Raw genomic sequence first — 21,625 nt, 5'->3', positions numbered from 1 at the left:
TTTACATCACAAGAACCTGGCCTTTTAACAGGGGTGTGTTGACTTTTTATATCCACTGTACATGAGAAAATCACTTGTAAATTCAATAGCTACCCAACCACTTGACCTAGATGTTTCAAATTACTCTAATAATCTTTAGAGGGAAGGCTCACACATTGCACAGCATTTGGTTTCCCAGTTAAGCACCTACATATTTTTTGAGGAGCATTTGAAATTTCAAAATTTCAATAGCTTTCTCAACATGAGACAGAGACATCATTTTGATGCTACATTATTCCATACATAGGGCAGTGTGTTGCACACCCTTTAGTTTTCCCCAATTACAAACCCGATTCCAAAAAATAAATACAAACAGAATGCAATTATGTGGAAGTTTCAGAATGCAATGATGTGGAATACAACATAGATGACACATCAAATGTTTAAACTGAGAAAATAAGTTGATTTAAAATTTCATAGCATCAACACATCTCAGAAAAGTTGGGACAAGGCCATGTTTACCACTGTGTGGCATCTCTTCTTCTTTTTATAACAGACTGCAAACGTCTGGGGACTGAGGAGACAAGTTGCTCAAGTTTATGAATAGAAATGTTGTCCCATTCTTGTCTAATACAGGCTTCTAATTGTTCAACTGTCTTAGGTCTTCTTTGTCGCACCTTCTTCTTTATGATGCGCCAAATGTTTTCTATGGGTGAAAGATCTGGACTGCAGGCTGGCCATTTCAGTACCCGGATCCTTCTTCTATGCAGCCATGACCATTGTAATTGCAGTATGTGGTCTGGCATTGTCATGTTGGAATATGCAAGGTCTTCCCTGAAAGAGACGACGTCTGGATGGGAGCATATGTTGTTCTAGAACTTGGATATAACTGTCAGCATTGATGGTGCCTTTCCAGATGTGTAGGCTGCCCATGCCACACGCACTCATGCAACCCCATACCATCAGAGATGCAGGCTTCTGAACTGAGCGCTGATAACAACTTGGGTTGTCCTTGTCCTCTTTAGTCCAGATGACATGGCGTCCCAGTTTTACAAAATTAACTTCAAATTTTGATTTGTCTGACCACAGAACACTTTACCACTTTGCCACAGTCCATTTTAAATGATCCTTGGCCCAGAGAAAACGCCTGCACTTCTGGATCCTATTTAGATACGGCTTCTTTTTTGACCTATAGAGTTTTAGCCGGCAACGGCGAATGGGACAGTGGATTGTGTTCACCGACAATGTTTTCTGGAAGTATTCCTGAGCCCATGTTGTGATTTCCATTACAGTATCATTCCTGTATGTGATGGGTCTGTATTATTATATGTGATTAAATGCAGATAACCTCTTAGCATTTCTTTGCGCTTTGTTAGAATAATTATAACAAATGCAGCATCCATTTCATCCACCTACTTTGTTTCCAAGATTCTCCAAGCCTGATTTTCATCCAATATGCTCAAATGAAAAAGAAATCAATACAAATATACATATTTTTATATCTATTTATAACAAAACTACATGGCTGCATTGTTTGAAAGCCTTAATGTGTTCATTTAAGTTTTAGTTGTAATTTAAGTTAGATTAAGGACTCTAGTTCATTTGAGCGATTTAATTTAAAATTAAAATAACTGAGACAGCAGGGACAACATCCAATTACTATTGTCACCTGGAGAGAAAACAAGGAAAGGTAAGTTGACATAAGCTAGCTACCTAAAAGCTAGCTTGCTCCATAATGTGAACAGGTGCCCACACTGTTGCTTGCTAGTTAGAACTGAAGCACTGTAGATAGGTTGTGATTTATCTAACCTTTAGATAGTACTGCCAAAGACTCGTTAAATGTGTTAAATGTGCACTCTGTCTTATCTATACGACTTCCTTGTTTTACATAATATATACAGCACCTCTATAATTTTGACAGTGCAGCTCAACATTTAATTTGGCTCTATTCAATTTAATCTAACCTTTTGGATTTGAAATCTTACAGTCCAGGATGAAATAACTGAGGGGGCATTTTTTTTTTTATAAATGAAGGGGCATATCTAATTCATATTCCATTTGCAGGGTTTATGGGGAAACACAACTGGGGGGGCACAAATTCTATCCCCTTTTGCCAACTTGTGGAGCCGGGCCTGCTGACAGTACACAATGTCACCATTTACTTTTAGTGTATTTTCAGAGATACTGTATTAAAAACAAATAGTTTAGTGCAAATAATTTGTCCGTCAACCTTCTCTCATTTCTACTAACACTCATCAAGTACATTATGGATACCATATATTTACTTTTGTTTGGATTTTAAGACACTGATTAAAAGAAGTCCTAGAATAAAATGCAGACTATATGGTGATTGAGAATTCACTTTAGTTTACGACCAGCCTAATATTTTTCTGATACTAATCCAAAATATGTCTAAAGAATCCATTATGTTCATGTGAAATAGTAACAGTATAGTATCAGCATAGTGGTGAAACTGACTGAATCTGACTCGCATTACCCTGGTCTTGGTCTGGACTCAGTCTCGACCCCCCAGAGTCTTGGTCTTGACCCAAACTCTATATGCTATGGTATTGGTCTTGAATTGGTCTTGCTTCACATGGTCTTTACTGCAATACAGCGAGACACAGGTGAAATCAATAAAAACAGGGGATTCAAACAGAATATAGAAACAGACTAACTAGAACTAAAATATTTTGACCATAGAAATGCATGTATGTGACAATGCTACACCTTGAAGTCGTACAGTATGTGGATTGTAATCCTTATTGTATATACCATGCATCAACTTGTTTAGAACCCCTTCATATGTGAGCTACATAAAAATGTGTTTCTTTGGAATGGTCTTTGGCAAGAGATAAATGGTGAACTTCTAGTTTAGACTCAAGTGTCTTTGTGGGGATAGAATATGGCTAGACTGTGGCCTGTGCCCAATGTTATTTCAGCTTGCTGCCCTAGGGAGGCCAGAGACAGAAAACACAGACAGAATAGCCATGAGGATATCGCTGTAATCACACCCTAAGCACAGAGGTCAATACACACTGCCAAAGCTTTGATTTCCAAATCTTCCACTGGGTTGCTGTTCTGAGTTGTATCAGAGAACTGTCAGTGAGTGACAATACAGAAATTGAAGTTGCTGTGACAGCATCACTATATACAGTTGTGCTCAAAAGTATGCACACCCTTGGGGATTTGGTATATATGTATCATTTGGAAAGAAAACATGAGTGAGCATTGATATTATTTCTTATCAATTTTCACAAGATTCTTCGTGCCTTTAGAGCTCACACACCCCCAAAACATCAGTGAGCCACCACCATGCTTCACAGTGGGGATGGTATTCTGTTCACTATAGGCCTTGTTGACCCCTCTCCAAACATAGCTCTTATGCATGTGACCATAAAGCTCTATTATGGTCTGGTCACTCAAAATTACAGTGTGCCAGAAGCTGTGAGGCATGTCACATTTTGTGGCATTAGCACAGTAAAGGCTTCTTTCTGGCAACTCGACCATATGTAGCTCATGTTTGTTCAAGTATCATTGTACTGTGCTCTTTGAAACAATCACACTATTTTTCCAGAGGAGCCTGTATTTCTCCAGAGGTTTCTTGTGGGTTTTTCTTTGTATCCCGAACAATTTTTCTGGCAGTTTTGGCTGAAATCTTTCTCTGTTTACCTGACCTTGGTTTTGTATCAAGAGATCCCTGAATTTTCCACTTCTTAATAAGTGATTGGACAGTACTGACTGGCATTTGCAAAGCTTTGGATATCTTTTTATATCCTTTTCCATCTTTATAAAGTTCCATTACCTTGTTATGCAGGACTTTTGACAGTTCTATTCTGCTCCCCATGGCTCAGTACCCTGCTTAGTGCATCCATGTGAGAGCTAATCAACTCATTGACTATACATTTTATAGTACATTTTATACATTTCATACACAGACACTAATTGCAATTTAAAAAGCCACAGGAGTGGGAAATTCACCTTTAATTGCCATTTTTACCTGTGTGTGTCACCTTGTGTGTCTGTAACAAGGCCAAACATTCAAGGGTATGTAAACTTTTAATCAGGGCCATTTGGGTGATTTCTGTTATCATTATGATTTAAAAAGGAGCCAAACAACTATGTGATAATAAATGGCTTCATATGATGACACTATCCAGAAAGATTATTTTCTTTGCTTGATCAATCATATTTTCAAAATCAATGCCAAAATGTCACAATTTCTGCCAGGCTATTCAAACTTATTAGCACAACTGTACATCAGTATGTGAGCCGCAAAATCATGTGCATACTTCTGTAGAAACATTGAAACAATGTGCCTCATTATAGTAATGTTCTATAGAGTACATAAGTGACTGCATGTTCTGTGTTTTCTCTGAATGATGCTCATGATTCACAAAGATGACAAGGCGGCCGCAGGTAATGGCAGTCTCCGTAAGAGTCCTGGCATGAAACAAGGCCATGCCTTATCATGGACACAATAGCATGAAAGGAAGGAATGGCCAAGAATCCCACTGGGGGAAGCAATGCAACGTAAACCCATCTACTGAGTCAAGGGCTTAGCTCCACTGTGCTCTGCAGTAATCCTTCACTGGGTGTGTAGAGTGCATTACCAATGCCAAGCGGTTATTGCATTCATCTGAGAAAACAATCCATATTGTTTTCTGTCAGTGGAAGTCAGTTGGCTGTTATCAATAACTACATTCATATGGAAACAAGATGATGATGAAGGTTCTCATTTGGATTTTATTCAAACAGCTCCATATGTATCTAGGAATACATATTTTTCTTTCCACTCCAATACTTAAATATGAACACATGGGGGTTCCCAAATAGCATACTGACTTGCGATTCAGCTGCTTCATTGCTACCTGATCCTGGGCCCAGCCTACATCTGATGGTGCAATTTTGTTCAGTGCCATCCATGGTTGGTATTGTATAAGGGTTGGCGTGCCTCGGCATCTGCTAGTAACTCTTTGAAGGTTGGGCACCTGCGAGCTTGTTGTCTTTTTCCAAATAATTATGTAAATACATTTGCACTCCTCAGATACACCTGACTACAATGGATTGTAGTTTATCTTAAGTGACAAATGCCTTGGGCTGTACAATTAATCTAAATATAATTGAAATTGTGATATTGACACATGCAATTTGCTGTCCTCTCAAAATAACACAACACATTAATGTCTAAACCGCTGGCAACAAAAGTGAGTACACCCCTAAGTGAAAATGTCCAAATTGGGCCCAATTAGCCATTTTCCCTCCCCGGTGTCGTGACTCGTTAGTGTTACAAGGTCAAAGGTGTGAATGGGGAGCGGGTGTGTTAAATTTGGTGTCATCGCTCCAACACTAACCCTAAATAGCCCCCATTGACAAAACCATATTTTCAGATCATTTTACTACACACCCATAGGAACATGTCTGCACAGTCATTAGTAGGTCTATTGCTGCTCCCTCAGTAATGATTTCAACCTGACAACTGGTTTTGACTCCATATTCTCATCTGCTGTGTTCTGATGTGTCACAGAGATGGTTAGAGTACATGAACATGCACTGTTGTAGACAGAAGAATTCACACCCTTTTTCTAGATTAATACATTTCTGCACATTTAATAAAACATTGAGAAAGTGTTGTGTTCACAGTAGATTTGAATAATATTCCAACAACACAAGACACCGTAAAAAGTCTAAATAGATATTGTGCATTTCTACTAAATAAAAATGAAATTACTTTCACTCTTGAAGAATTGTAATTAATTAGCTTAGAGACAGGTGATCCTTGTTTTTATGGGTTATTTATCTCGGCTGTGGTAAATTGCAGGTACAGTGTGTAAATGACCATTCAACAGGCTTTGTAAATGTGAAAGGTACACTGTTGTTTGATTGTGTTTGTGTGTCTCATCTGTCACTTCTTTTGTCTGTGTATTCGGACATACTGAGAGGCATAGGACTGCCTGGTCTGCTGAGCATCTGTTTCTGACTCATCCTCCTCCTCTTCATCCTCCTCCTCCTCCTCTACAACCCTCTGTCGCTGTAGGATGGTGCTACGGAACTGTGAACAGGAAATTTGATCAAACACTTGTAACACTCTGATGAAAAGGCATTTCATTACACCTGTCTGCGTAATCACTGTTGATTTTTGCAGTGTGCGCTTCCTCTCGTTTATAGGTTATTAGTTCATCTGTAATGCCAGCAGGACATGATATCTCACTGTCTTGCCCGACTCCTCAGTATGTCTGAAGCTGGAGCCCAGAGAGGTGCTAAGCTGGTGGGCCATAGAAGAGGTCAGCAGGGCCTGGTTGTCTAGGGTGCTCTCAGACACCCTGATCCTTCCAGTGAACAGCTGTAGACAGAGGATAATATCAGTCCTGCAGACCCATAATTGTAGCGCCCTCCCCACTGACCAAACCTTGCACCTCCAGTTGTTGGTCACGCACGCGCGTGCGCGTGTGTGTTTGCGTGTGACTCTCACCTCCAGGTCTTTTTCAATGTCCATGCTCTCCAGGTTCTGGAATGTATGTGTGTAGACTTCGAGAGCCTTGGCATGGAACACCATCTCCACTGTGACAAAGTCTTTAAAGATCTTCTGGAAGAAGATGTAGTGTATTGTCAACTTATTAAATGGAGTTCTAAGCCTTTGACAATTCCCTGTTATCCACACTGTCTGACATAGGTTAATCCCTTACCAAAACATGGTCGAATGTTTCTCTCACCTTAAATCCACAACCAGTGGTAACCACACCAGAGCTTACCTTAAAAGATTAATTTAACCCTCCCTTGCCCCAATAACATTGTTGCTGAAATGAACTTGATAGTTAGCTACAGGATATGAGGGATCTCATCCGTTTTCTGATAAGAATTCATAATGTTAATAGTCTAGCTCAAGTAAATGTTATCTAGCTGGTTAGCCTACCAATGATTATATGCTGGAGACAACAGCTCATGACTCGGTGAAAAGAAGTTGATTGAATGCTGATCATGGGGGATTGAAGGACCTTGTCATTGGCACACCCAAAACACTGATCTGAATATTCATCAAATCTTGCATTATGTATTTTTAAAAACAGGCCCATAATGTAGCTACTTTAGAGATTTTGGTATGATTTTTGGTGATGGTCAATTCTAAAAGTGAGCAAAGTACATTTGTCCCCTAAATCTATATCAAGGGCAGGGAGTCCAGTCCGAGTGACTGGCAGCTTTGGTAACTAGTGATTTATCTCTCTTTTGTGAGGTTCAAACATAAACCTGAAGGAAAACAAAACCTTTAACCATAAAAAAAGTATTATTTGAAATAACAGATAGAAGTAGGTAAAATTACATCACTAACTTGATTTTATTCACAAAATGTAATCGATTCCAGTTGGCCAATGTTGAATGTGTAGTTCTCAGCTAAAAACACTTTTTGTAAATAATCCTAATGCTAGCAGTTCTCTATCAGTTTCCGTTAAAAGAACAAGAAAAGTAGCCTAGGACAAAATGTTTAGCAAATTCAAATGTATAAAATAACCCCAGTTTATCACATAATTTGGTTATTTGTGTTTGTGTGTCTGCGTGTGTACGACAGCCCTTAATTTAAGATCAACCTTAATGTCCTCCAGCTTTTGTCTCTGGAAGTCATTGATGGTCTCCTCTAATTGTCTGGTGCTGCGGTTACAATTGTTGATGGCTTTCTGAGCATTTACCTCCGCCTGAAAATCAAACAAAACAAAGAATGACTAGAATTTTGCTTGAAAAGAGAGATTATTGAAGACAACTGCCAAAAGCTATGATAGCCCATCTCAAAACCTGACCAGCTATCAGATATCTGCACCTCTGAAGTGTGTTAGTGTTGCTGTTGTTGGTGATATTGGGGAAGGTTATAGAGTGGAGAGATCATGTTACCTGTGACTGAAAACATTGGATAAGGAAATGACGCATACCTAGAAAAAGAAGATCAAAACATGAATTGCCTCCTTAGACACAGCAGTTTATTTTGGCCCTTTCTAGCGGACATGCAATTTATGCATAAATAAGAAGAGATATGCTCTGAGGTGGAAACAATGATTCATAATTTAAAATAAATATTTACATCAAATTCCTATTCTAATGTAATTTACAGTGTCCTTAAATGTCAGTTGCAGTGTCCTCACAATAAATTGAACACAATAAGCAGCAATTGTGAAGCTTTTAGTGTTACTGCCAGGTAAAGATAAAACTGGGATTTATCTGTGAACTTCACACTTCTCCATTGTTTCAATGGCCCACAAAGGTGAACATTTCCCCACTATGGTCAATTATACAGATGAGCTTTCCTAAGATGGTTTCCAAAGATGATTTGTGCCAAAGGTCTTCAGTTGTCCAGGTGGCTGGTCTGTTAAGTGAAGTGAAGAAGCCAGATTTGGTGTTCCATGGCTGATGTGGTTACACATTGTCAGTAGTTGTAAGGCTGTATGGATTTGGAAGTTTGGATGTATTGCCAAATTCCTTAAACATGAGATCTATTCTTTGTGTTGTTGCACATTTTATATTGGCCGTTTATTGTCCACAACACTAGATGCACCTTTGTAATGGTTATGCTGTTTAATAAACTTCTTTATATTCCAGTCAGGTGATTATTTAGATTTTCTTTCCAAAGGTAATTTTTATGGACAGAATTTCTAGGCGCAGCCAGGGGCCGGAGGGTGTCAGGTTTGGGGACCACACAATTTCGTCTCTGCTCTTTGCAGATGATGTTGTCGTGTTGGCCCCTTCTAACCAGGACCTTCAGCATGCACTGGGACGGTTTGCAGCCGAGTGTGAAGCGGTGGGGATGAAAATCAGTACCTCCAAATCCGAGGCCATGGTCCTCAGTCGGAAAAGGGTGGCTTGCCCACTTCAGGTTGGTTGAGAGTGCCTGCCTCAAGTGGAGGAGTTTAAGTATCTAGGGGTCTTGTTCACGAGTGAGGGAAGGATGGAACGGGAGATTGACAGACGGATCGGTGCAGCTTCTGCAGTAATGCAGTCGATGTATCGGTCTGTCGTGGTGAAGAAAGAGCTGAGCCGCAAGGCGAAGCTCTCGATTTACCAGTCAATCTACGTTCCTACTCTCACCTATGGTCATGAGCTTTGGGTCATGACCGAAAGGACAAGATCCCGGATACAGGCGGCCGAAATGAGCTTTCTCCGCAGGGTGGCCGGGCGATCCCTTAGAGATAGGGTGAGAAGCTCGGTCACCCGGGAGGAGCTCAGAGTAGAGCCGCTGCTCCTCCACATCGAGAGGGGTCAGCTGAGGTGGCTTGGGCATCTTTTTCGGATGCCTCCGGAACGCCTTCCTGGGAAGGTGTTCCGGTCCCGTCCCACCGGGAGGAGACCCCGGGGAAGACCTAGGACACGCTGGAGGGACTATGTCTCCCGGCTGGCCTGGGAACGCCTCGGTGTCCCCCCGGAAGAGCTGGAGGAAGTGTCTGGGGAGAGGGAAGTCTGGGCATCCCTGCTTAGACTGCTGCCCCCGCGACCCGGCCCCGGATAAGCGGAAGAAGATGGTATGGTATGGTATGGTATGGTAAGGTAAAATGCTCACTAACAGGGATGTGAACAAATGTGTGCACAATTTATGAGAAATGATTATTTCTGAGCTCTTTTATTTCAGCTCTTGAAATGTGACCTTCTTTACAGGCTGACGTAATATTTTTCAAATGTTCTCTCCTGGTAAAATCTTGTTCATCCCAAATCTATAATTTATATAAATGTCTGAGCATGAGGAATATACAAACCTGTTTCACAGAAAGTTGGGAGGCTGTGTAAAATGTTAATAAAAACAGAATGCAATGTTGTGAAAATCATGTAAATGGTATATTCAATAGACAATAGTACAAAGACAACATATCAATTATTGAAACTGTGACGTATTGTTTCTTGAAAAATATATGCCCACTTTGAATTTGAAGCCAGCACCATGTTTCAAAAAAGTTGGGACAGAGGCAACAAAAGACTGGAGAAGTTATGTAATGCTAAAACACTAAACCTGGTGAAATATCACAAAACTAAATGGGTCAATTGGCAAATGGTCTGTAACATGTTTGGGAATGAAAAGATCCATCCAGAGAGGATGGGTCTGTCAAAAGTGAGGATGGGTTAATCACTCCGTGAAAGACTGCCTGAGCAAATAGTGCAACAATTTATGAATAACATTTCTCAACATAAAATTCCAAAGAGTTTGGGGATGTCATCCTCTACGGTACTAGGGATGCAATGATACACCTTAAAATATTATATTGTATATTGTCTTGTTTCATCTTATTAAAGGTCTTAAATGTTTTAAGTACTGTTAGCGTTGTGAAGAGGTGATATAAGGTGAAATAATGTGTAGTTTGTGAATGCATTTTTGCTCTGGTCATGTGCAGTGAGAAACCATATGATTTCAGTTGGAATGTTGGCAAGACACTTGAGACGGGTGGCTGCTTTTCTCCCAATACCGATGATCATGAGGTAGATTTCTAACCAGTACCAATAAGCTAGGTTATTTAGCTTGCTATCTAGTGGACATTGGCTGTTAAACTTCCCGCAGGTGCCATGGGAAAATGCACATTCAATCAGAAGTTGTTGGACTACAGCAACTTTTCTTTGTGGTTGCAATCGGTTGACGGGAAAGAAAATGAAGCCACTTTGTTCTTTTCAAGACGTCTTTCAAATTTGGCACATTTACGGGAATTTTAATGTGCGGAATCCCATAATTGTGAGGAACACAAAAACAACAAATGCGATGCGAAAAGCCTCCAGCAAACACCTGCATTTCTCAGTTAATTTTGATCATATCACAGACGACAGACCCTCGAAGTACAGCCAGTAACATTATTGTTTGCAGTAGTCTTATTCCTCTAACAACTGTGGGTACTTTGGTCAAATTGTGTCCTTATGTATTTTTGCATGGGGTGTTGTTGTGAAATTGGTTTTAAATTGAGTTTGTAGTGGCATTAAAACAAGAAACTAGACAAGCCTAGTTCAGCCAGCCCGCAATAGAAAGCCTTGCCATTTTGAGATTCAAACCCAAGTCACCCACATGAAAGGTTGTTTTGTTAACCACTACACCACAGAGCTGTACATTTGCTGGGTGTCAGTATTGCCTCTTGTCTCTCTCCTGAACAAATCCTCTTTTGCCACTGGCCGTTTAAATAGTTAATTTAAACGGCCAGTGTTGTGAATGACATTTGTGAATGACATTGAAACAGTTAAACTGACTAACGTTTCTTACTAAGTTTACCTCTACCACAAATAGTATTGAGTTTGCCACTGGCGGTTTTAACAGCATATTAGCCAGTAATAAGCTTTACCGGTACCTACCAGCTTACTGGAATAGTCATAAGAATTGAGCAATTGCTAGCAAGTCTGCCAAAGCTATTTAATTTCATGCCATAAGAACAGATTTTTTTCATTCATGGAAAAACAACATAGATTTTTTCTTTAATTTGTGAATGACATTTATACAATAACTATCAATAAAGGCGACGATAACTAACTTTTTCATCAAGTGAAAGGACAAGAGAATCGTGGAATCTACCAGAAATAATTAATAAATGTTGTTGCTCTCAATAGATACGAACATAGGTCTTCCACATGAGAGGCACTGTCTTTAACCACGACGCTACAGCATTATACATTTTAGCAGTTGCTAGACTCCATTGAGGATTGTGTTAAACTGATTAACGTTTCTTATTAAGTTTACCTCCACCATAGTGTCAAGAACTGTATTGCTTTTGCCACTGGCCGTTTTAACAGCTTACTAGCCAGAGGCAGCATCAAGACTACTAACTTCCTAGAAATAAACATAAGAATTGAGCAATTTCTAGCGAGACTGAAGATGAACTTTTCCATGCCAGAAACAGGCACAATATAACTGTATATAGTTTCAGTTAAGGCTTACTATAACATAACTACTGTATGTTAAGCCAGCAAATATGTCTGTCTATCCTGACCCAAAACGAATGCATGGATGCGTACTTCAAAAATCCACCAGAAACAGTCGTAATATAACTGTAAACTGTTTTATTTAAGGCTTACTATAATGTAGATACTAATGGTTTTAGCCAGCAAAGTTTTTGTCTATTAGGAATAAATCATAATGTGTTCTGCGCTTCGCCCTGCGAAGAGATATGAACTCGGGACCTATAGTTCACAAGTCCGCTTCTCTAACCACTACGCTATTTAACAAGGGTCTGTTGGTCACCCACTCACTCAGAGACATTTGCTCTTCTTGGCCGGCTTTGCTTACGCAGTTCGGCAAAAATCATAAATTTTACTTGCTGAAACCTGTGGATACTCTGTGGGGCGACTTTAGGGAGGTTTCCTACTGAGATGTCATTGCAAATCGTCCATTGGTTGTTTAAGGGGAAGTGGGTTGCGTTCATTGCGATTGCCACATTTTGAGACATTGCTATGAAGTAAAATGTGTTACTTCATAGCAATTACTTGGGGCCCCCTAAAGGCCTGGGGCCCCAAGTAATTGCCTGCCCTACCTGTTCACAAGCTACGCGTATGGTTCTGAATCTACAGCGCAATAAGTATGTTTAGGAAATTATAGGAAAATGACTGGCATTTTGTAACTCTGCAGTTCACGTGTGCATTTTTAACCATAGGGGGCATACCGAATGGTTTGATAACATACCGTGTACCATTGCATCTCTATACGGTACATATTATCATTAAAAGTTTCAGAGAAACCGGAGACATCTCTGTATGCAAGGGACAAGTTTGAAAACCAATATTTTATGGCTGTGATCTTCGGGCCCTCAGGCGGCACTGCATTAAAAGCAGATACGATTCTGTAGTGGAATAATGTGTTGTGCAACATAGTGGTGAACATGCCCCTGTCCCAACTTTTGGAAACATGTTGCTGGCATCAAATTCAAAATGGGCATGTGTTTTTCTTAGTTTCAACATTTGATGTGTGGTCTTTGTACTGTTTTCAATTAAATATTGGGATGAATTAATTTTACGGCCGATAGTAGATTCAATAGGAACAGTGTGGTTTTTGTCCGGGCCGTGGAACACTGGACCAGCTCTATACCCTCTACGGGGTGTTGGAGGGTTCATGGGAGTTTGCCCAACCAATCCACATGTGCTTTGTGGATTTGGAGAAGGCATTCGACTCTGTCCCTCGCGGCATCCTGTGGAGGGTGCTTCAGGAATATGGGGTCCTGGGTCCTTTGCTAAGGGTCAGGTCCCTGTACGACCGAAGCAGGAGCTTGGTCCGCATTGCCGGCAGTAAGTCAGACTTGTTCCCAGTGCATATTGGACTCCAGCAGGGCTGCCCTTTGTCGCCGGTTCTGTTCGTAATTTTTATGGACAGAATTTCTAGGCGCAGCCAGGGGCCGGAGGGTGTCAGGTTTGGGGACCACACGATTTCGTCTCTGCTCTTTACGGATGATGTTGTCGTGTTGGCCCCTTCAAACCAGGACCTTCAGCATGCACTGGGACGGTTTGCAGCTGAGTGTGAAGCAGTGGGGATGAGAATCAGTACCTCCAAATCCTAGGCCATGGTCCTCAATCGGAAAAGGGTGGCTTGCCCACTTCAGGTTGGTGGAGAGTGCCTGCCTCAAGTGGAGGAGTTTAAGTATCTAGGGGTCTTGTTCACGAGTGAGGGAAGATTGACAGACGGATCGGTGCAGCCTCTGCAGTAATGCGGTCGATGTATCGGTCTGTTGTGGTGAAGAAAGAGCTGAGCCGCAAGGCGAAGCTCTCGATTTACCGGTCAATCTACGTTCCTACTCTCACCTATGGTCATGAGTTTTGGGTCATGACCGAAAGGACAAGATCCCGGATACAGGCGGCCAAAATGAGCTTTCTCCACAGGGTGGCTGGGCGATCCCTTAGAGAGTCTCCCGGCTGGCCTGGGAATGCCTCTGTGTCCCCCCGGAAGAGCTGGAGGAAGTGTCTAGGGAGAGGGATGTCTGGGCATTTCTGCTTAGACTGCTGGCCCCGCGACCTGGCCCCAGATAAGCGGAAGATGATGATGATGATGAATTTTTTGGAAATGGGGTTGTAGAACATCCACATTTTTAACACCAGGTTAGTTGATCTTAATGCGCAATTCTGAACATGTCACTAAAAGTACCACCTGTAAAGTTAATATGCCTGGAAACACAGGCAATGAGTAAACTCAAGGGTCAATTTACCAGGTACATCACCCAATTTGCATAGAACTGATCACTACGACAGACAGTGGACTCACATTTCAGTGGCTTGCTTTTTACAGACAGACAGAAAGGCATTCAGTCATTCCAATACATTTAGTCATGCTTAAGTACATTTTCTGATGGGCTAAATGGGTGACTTACGTGTCTGAGTGTGGTTTGATCGTCAGTGCCAACTGCCCCAGTTCCAGTATTTTAGAAATGTCTGCTCTTCAGGTTTTTGTTTTTTTGTTTTTTAACACACCAGTATCAAGAGAATGGTGCAACAAACTAAAACACATCTAGTTAGCTGTGGGCGAAAATAGCTCATTGTGAGAGGTTGAAGGAGCTAAGAGACAGGCCACAATCATGCAATTAAGGGTGCAGTACAATAGTGGTGTGCAAAATGATTTCTCAGAATGTGCAAGTTGTTGATTCTTGTCAAGGATGGATTATTACAGCAGATGACCACACTGGGTTCCACTAATTTCAACTACAAACATTAAGTGTCTCCAGTGGAAACACAATCACCAACACTGGATAACTGAGGAGTGAAACATTGCCTGACTTCCCAAACCTTGATTGTGTTGTGTCATGCTGATGGGAACAGTTATGACTTGCCATAACGTAGTTCATGGACACATCCTGCTTGGTGTCTGTAGTATTGGCTGGTGTCAGTGGTACAGGCTAATGTCGGTGGTACAGGCTATTGTCGGTGGTACAGGCTGTTGCCGGTGGTACAAGGTGGTGTTATTGATATAGGCTGGTGTGTTTGGTACAGGTTGGTCTCAGTGGTACTGGCTGGTTTCAGTGGAACTGGCAGGTGTCAAGTGGTACTGGCAGGTGTCAAGTGGTACTGGCTGGTTTCAGTGGTACTGGCAGGTATCAGTGGTACAGGCAGGTGTCAGTGGTACAGGCTGGTGTCAGTGATACAGGCTGGTGTCAAGTGGTACTGGCTGGTTTCAGTGGTACTGGCAAGTATCAAGTGGTACTGGCAGGTATCAAGTGGAACTAGCAGGTGTCAGTGGTACTGATTGGTGCCAGTGGTATTGATTGGTGCCAGTGGTACTGATTGGTGCCAGTGGTACTGATTGGTGCCAGTGGTACAGGTTAGGGGTGTGGAGAATGTTTTCCTGGCATCCAGTACAGGCTGATGTCAGTGGTACAGGCTACTGTCATTGGTAAAGGCTGGTGTCATTGATATAGACTGGTACGTTTGGTACTGGTTGGTCTCAGTGCTACTGGCTTGTTTCAGTGGTACTGATTGGTGCCAGTGGTACAGGCTGGTGCCAGTGGTACAGGCTGGTGCCAGTGGTACAGGCTGGTGTCAGTGGTACAGGTTGGGGGTGTGGAGATGTTTTCCTGGCATCCATTTCACGTTTACGTTTGAATAGTTTAGCAGATGCAACTAACACACTCCCTACTGAGTATATTTTTTCAATAATGTGTCTTGACTCAAGGATGGTTGATATAAACACCATAATCATGTTGTAATTATGCCACTTGTGTATATAGTCATATATGAATAGATTGAGAGAAAGGATACAATGCTCTGTCTATCTGAGGGATTCTTCCGTCTGAGTTTCTCCAGTTTCTGCAGCTCTTTCAGCTCTCTGTTCCGATCAGAATTGAACCTCTTCAGATCTGCCTGCATGTCAGAGATATGACCAGTCAATCCAACTTCAAACACAGTCTCAGAAGAGACTGCCTATTCATCCACTGTTGTTGTTATGCCATGAGAGGCTCTGAAGAGTGTGTGAAGTGACAATGAGAGAGAGGGAGACAGGGTGTGTGTGTGAGATTTTCCTTTGGTCTGGTAATTACTGGGTACAGGTTACAATGTGCTCATTTGCATGTGTGAGGACTTACTGTTTTGTTTTTGACTATCTCTCCATAGGCCTTGAGTGGAGTGACAACTTTGGCCTCCAGCCTCTCTATCTTTTAACGGTAGACAGAGTAAACAAACGTACATCATTTATGCAAGATACATCTGGTCACTCAGTAGTACAAGGTACAAATGGTCACTTAATACAAGATACACTATATGGCCAAAAGTATGTGGACACCCTACTAATTATTGAGTTCAGGCATTTCAGCCGCACCCATTGCTCACAGGTACATAAAATCCAGCACGTAGCCATGACATCTCCATAGAAACATTTGGCAGTACAATGGGTCATAATGAAGAGCTCAGTGACTTTAAATGTGCCACTGTCATAGGATGCCACCTTTTCCACACGTCAAAATGGAAATTTCTGCCATACAACATCTGCTGTGGTGAACCGTAAGTGCAATTATTGTGAAGTGGAAGTGTCTAGGAGCAACAACAGCCACGAAGTGGTAGATCACACAAACGCATGGAGCAGGGCCACCGAGTGTTAAAGAGCATAGAGAGACTATCATCTGTTTCAACGCTCTCCACAGAGTTCTAAAGTGCCTCTGGACTGGAGCAGTGGAAACGTGTTCTCTGGTGTGAGGAATCACACTTTACTATCTGGCAGTTTGATGGACGAATCTGTGTGGTGAATGGCAGGAGAAAGTTACCTACCAGAATGCATAGTGCCTACTGTAAAGATTGGTGGAGGGTGGATAATGGTCAGAGGCTGTGTTTCAGGATTTGGGCTAGCATCTTTAGTTCCAGTGAAAGCTCATCTTAATGCTACAGGATACAAAGACATTTTAGACAACTAGGTGCTTCCGACTTTGTGGCAACAGTTTGGGGAAGGCCCTTTGCTGTTGCTGCATGACTGTGCCCCTGTGCACAAAGCAGGGTCCATAAAGACAAGACTGTGAGTGGACTGCGACTCCATATTAATGCCAATGGTTTTGGAATGGGATGTCCAACAAGCTCATATAGGTGTGATGATTGGGTGTCCACATACTTTTGCCCTTATAGTGTACAGTGGATATAAAAAGTCTACACACCCCTGTTAAAATGCCAGATTTTTGTGATGTAAAAGAATGAGACAAAACATTTTCCACTTTTAATGTGACCTATAATGAGAACAATTCAATTGAAAAACAAACTGAAATCTTTGAAAAATAAAAACCTTACAATACACTGGTTGCATAAGAGTGCACACCCAATTATAACTAGGGATGTGGCTGTGATCAGAATTAACCAATCACATTCAAACTCATGTTAAATAGAAGTCATTACACACCTGCCATCACTAAAGTGACTGATGAATCACAAATAAAGTCCAGCTGTTCTAGTAGGATTTTCCTGACATTTTCTTAGTTGCATCTCAGAGCAAAAGCCATGGTCCACAGAGAGCTTCCAAAGCATCAGAGGGCTCTCATTGTTTAAGAATAAAACTGGACAGGGAGGCTTCCAAGAGGCCTACAGCAACATTAAAGGAACTGCAGGAATTTCTGGCAAGTACTGGTTGTGTGCTACATGTGACAATAATACGGGGGTATTCTTCATATGAATGGGCTATGGGTTAGGGTGGCAAGAAGGAAGCCTTACAAAGAAAAACATCCAAGCCCGGCTGAAGTTTGTAAAAACAAAAGCATGTGGGAAAATGTGTTATGGTCTGATGAAACCAAGGTTGAACCTTTTGGCCATAATTTCAAAAGGTATGTTTGGCGCAAAAACAACACTGCACATCACCCAGAAAACACCATACACACAGTGAAGCATGGTGGTGGCAGCATCATGCTTTGGGGCTGTTTTTCTTCACCTGGAACTGGGGCCATTGTCATGGTCGCGAGAATTATGAACAATTCTAAATACAAGGCAATTTTGGCATAGAACCTTCAGGCGTCCGTTAGAAAGCTGAAGATGAAGAGGAAGTTCACCTTTCAGCATGACAACAACCCAAAGCACACATCCAAATCCATAAAAGCATGGCTTCAACAGAAGATTAACTTTTTGGAATGGCCCAGCAAGAGCCCAGACCTGAATCCAATTCAACATCTGTGGGGTGATCTGAAGAGGGCTCGCCTCTGATAGATTTGGAGGGCTTTTGCAAAGAAGAGTGGGCAAATATTGCCACCTCAAGATGTGCCATGCTAATAGACTCCTACCCAAAAAGACTGAGTGCTGTAATAAAATCAAAAGGTGCTTCAACACAGTATTAGTTTAAGGGTTTGTACATTTATGCAGCCAGGTTATTGCGAGTTTATTTTATTTATTGTTTTCCCTCAAAGATTTCAGTTTGTTTTTCAATTGAATTGTTTACTTTATGGGTCACATTAAAGTTGGAAAAGGTTCTGACATGATTTATCTTTTACATCACAAGAACCTAGCATTTTAACGGGGGTGTGTAGATTTGTTATATCCACTATATATCTGGTCATTCAATACAAGATACAGCGAAGTGAAAGTATTTGGACAGTGACTTTTTTGCTCTGCACTGCAGCTTTAATTAAGTGGTATTTTCATCCATATTGGATAAACCGTTTAGAAATTACAGCACATGTTGTATATAGGTCCCCTCTTTAAGGAACCAAAAGTATTCCGACAGATTAACCTTGTGTACAATAAAGCTCTGCCATCAGTCTTGTCTTTAGCTTAGAACCTTACATTTTTTTGCCCTTGAAAACTCTATAGCTATGGCCAAGTGTTTGGGATCATTGCCGTGCAGCATGATGAGTTTAGAGGCATTTCGTTGTATTTCAGTATGCTTCAGAATTCCTCCTGCTGCTTCTGTCGGCAGCTAGATCATCAAGGAAGACGTGAGGTCTTCTGCTAACAGCAGCTAGATCATCAAGGAAGACGTGAGGTCTTCTGCTAACAGCAGCTAGATCATCAAGGAAGACGTGAGGTCTTCTGCTAACAGCAGCTAGATCATCAAGGAAGACGTGAGGTCTTCTGCTAACAGCAGCTAGATCATCAAGGAAGACGTGAGGTCTTCTGCTAACAGCAGCTAGATCATCAAGGAAGACGTGAGGTCTTCTGCTAACAGCAGCTAGATCATCAAGGAAGACGTGGGGTTTTCTGCTGATGGTAGCGGCTGACTTATCACCACCTACCTGCTGGAGAGTGTTCCTCATCCTCATAATGAATGTAAAAAAAAGAAATCAGATTTTACACTATGAATAGGAAATATTGTACAAGGAACAAGTAGACTTAAACAAGAAATACATATTTTTTTCCCAAAAAATATGTGTTGCTATTATTGCCATCATCTGCATTGTTGTGTGGAGGTACAGTATGCCTTAGATCATTATCCTGCTAGAAGAACAATTACCTGGTTGTAGCCTCCTAGCAGAGGCTGACAGATTTTGTTCTAAAAATCTCCTGGTACTTGACACATTCCAAGACGCCATAATTCCACATTAGTTAGTTTCTCAGGGCCTTTGGAAGCAAAATAGCCTCACAACATCACATACCCACGACTATACTTGAAAATGGGCAGCTGTTTCTTTTGTACCAGATCTCTAAGATGTCTAAATAGCTTGCTCACATAGAGGTAACATCTAACAGCAGTTTGAGACTTGGGGAGCCCCCGATTCAACTGCAATTATTCAACTGTGATCTTTGGATGGCTTTCAAACAAACAATATCCCTGTGCATGGGCGGAAAATAGACTTGGGTCCTTTTCCAGGCTGGTTCATCAGTGCTTCAGTTAATTTAAACCATCATTATTTCATAATAGTGGTGATGTGTATTTTCAGGCAATGTAGCTACTTTTAATCAATGTCGAAGTATTTTTGTTTGTCAGATGCACCAAATAACAGTGTCAATCTGAACAGTGACATTCTTGTGACATGGCACACGACATCTATGTATTAGGCGTTAAGAAAAATCTAAAGCAAAAATAATAGCAAAAATATACATAACATAAACTAGCAGCAGTTCCAGAGAATGTAGAAATGGGAATATGTAAATATAGTCAATATTAAATATTATTAATTTAAGTGTAGTAATGCCTATAAATTGATACCTTAAATGTGCTAATATACACTGAATGTACATAGAAAGTGAGCAGAGCAAATGAAGTGTTCATGTGATCGGTATGATCAGTGCCATATTTATGGGCTTTTGTGTCATCAATCTTTTTACCCCATGTTGGTTGATCACCATGTCCATTCATATTTTCATTTGCTCATCTTTACCAGGGGTGTCAGTAATTTTGGGATCACTGAATGTACAAGAACGAGCAGTCATTTCTAAATGGTTCATCTGATATGGATGAAAATATCCCATTGTCATTGAATGCTTGAAATTCTAAGTACTGGAATACAAATTCCCCAAAAATGTTCACTGTCTGAAAACTTTGGGAGTTCATCTGACCATTATTTCAAGGTGTCAAACCTGTATTTGTAAATTATATGAAGCATTGAATAACTCCAATACTACCTTCACTGTTATGATGTTTCATTAACACTTACACTGGCCCAATAGAGGAATCACTGCTGCCCACTAAAAATGACTAAACTTTCACCACTCACCTCAGCTTGACGGTAGTCTTGCACCATGGCTAGGTCTTCAGCCAGGTTTTTCAGACAGGTACGGAGCTCTGGGTCTTCTGTGTTGGAGAAGTCATTGAGCTGTCGGACCAGCATGTCAGCCTGGTCCCTCAGCTTTGCAGTCTTCCGGGTGTAAGAGGCCAGCAGGCTGCAGAACTGACCCAGATACTTCTCTGCATGGCTCACAGTCAGCTCCATTATCTTAATCTGGCTGTCTCTGACAAAAGAGCCATGAGGGGTCAATGGTGTTGACTAAGTTGCACTGACATGAGATGTATAGTATTCCCAAGGGCAAACGTCTGTAGCTGTGGTTTACAGGCATCATTTTGAAATGACAGTAAAATGAAAAATATAGAACCTTTACAGTAGGATGAAAATGTGAACTTAACTACATAAAATGAAACTTTCCACTGATTAGCCTGACACTGACTCTATTTACAGTAACTGTTTGGTCAATCCCATTGGTACTACAGCAGTAGTGTAGAACAGGGCTATTCAACTGTTTTTTTTGCTTTTATCTGGTGGTTAATTGCACTCAGTCTTAGTCAGCCTCATTTGAAAGACAGAATGGTTTCGGTAGTGTTTCGGCTGTTCAGGACCAGAGTTGAATAGCCCTGGTGTAGAGTGGATAGCATGCCGATGTGTTCTAGGTACTTACCCTGAGAAGATGGTGTTCATGTTGTATTTGCTCAAGCCTCACCTAGTGTTTAACAGTTGTTTGCCTTAACCCAGCTCTTGCCCCCCAGGTAACCGCTAGGCTGTTGCTATAGAAACGACAACAGACCACAGGTGAGGTTTTGGGTGTAGGTGATTGTTATGGCCTCAAGGTGGCAGTAAGGTGTCAGCATTAGTGTTAGCCCCACAGGAGAGTAGACGGGCTTTACAGGGCAGCCTTATTGAAGAATAAAACCTAACCCCATCCCTCAGGACTATTGAAGAGCATGGTTAAACTCCCTCTCACTCTTTCTTGCTCTCTGACGCACTTGCTCATATACGCTTCATTGCACACAAACACACACACACACACACACACACACACATGCACGCACACACATACGCAGTAGTCGCAGAGGGATTGTAAGAGCTCCAGCCTGTTAACG

The 21,625-nt window shown here is 41.4% G+C and overlaps 1 protein-coding gene across 2 annotated transcripts; it reads right to left on the bottom strand.

Moving 5' to 3' along the window:
• Positions 1 to 5,592: 5,592 nt before the first annotated feature.
• Positions 5,593 to 21,253, bottom strand: cibar2 (CBY1 interacting BAR domain containing 2). Of its 2 annotated transcripts, none has more exons than XM_010899313.3 (9): positions 21,184 to 21,253; positions 20,508 to 20,742; positions 15,975 to 16,043; positions 15,652 to 15,753; positions 7,861 to 7,866; positions 7,563 to 7,667; positions 6,452 to 6,565; positions 6,191 to 6,322; positions 5,593 to 6,031 (listed from the first exon to the last, which is right to left on the bottom strand). In XM_010899313.3, exons 1-9 carry the CDS (start codon positions 21,201 to 21,203, stop codon positions 5,885 to 5,887), a joined length of 930 nt encoding a protein of 309 aa, XP_010897615.1. In that variant the 5' UTR covers positions 21,204 to 21,253; the 3' UTR covers positions 5,593 to 5,884. The 2 variants fall into 2 exon arrangements, with proteins under 2 accessions (XP_010897615.1, XP_019908067.1); XM_020052508.2 differs by having other exon boundaries at positions 6,452 to 6,562.
• Positions 21,254 to 21,625: the final 372 nt, after the last annotated feature.

Source organism: Esox lucius, chromosome 2, assembly GCF_011004845.1.
Source record: "Esox lucius isolate fEsoLuc1 chromosome 2, fEsoLuc1.pri, whole genome shotgun sequence".
NCBI classification, from domain to species: Eukaryota; Metazoa; Chordata; class Actinopteri; order Esociformes; family Esocidae; genus Esox; species Esox lucius.
The sequence above is the reverse complement of the archived record's forward strand: the minus strand, read 5'-3'. Positions and strand labels throughout refer to the sequence as shown.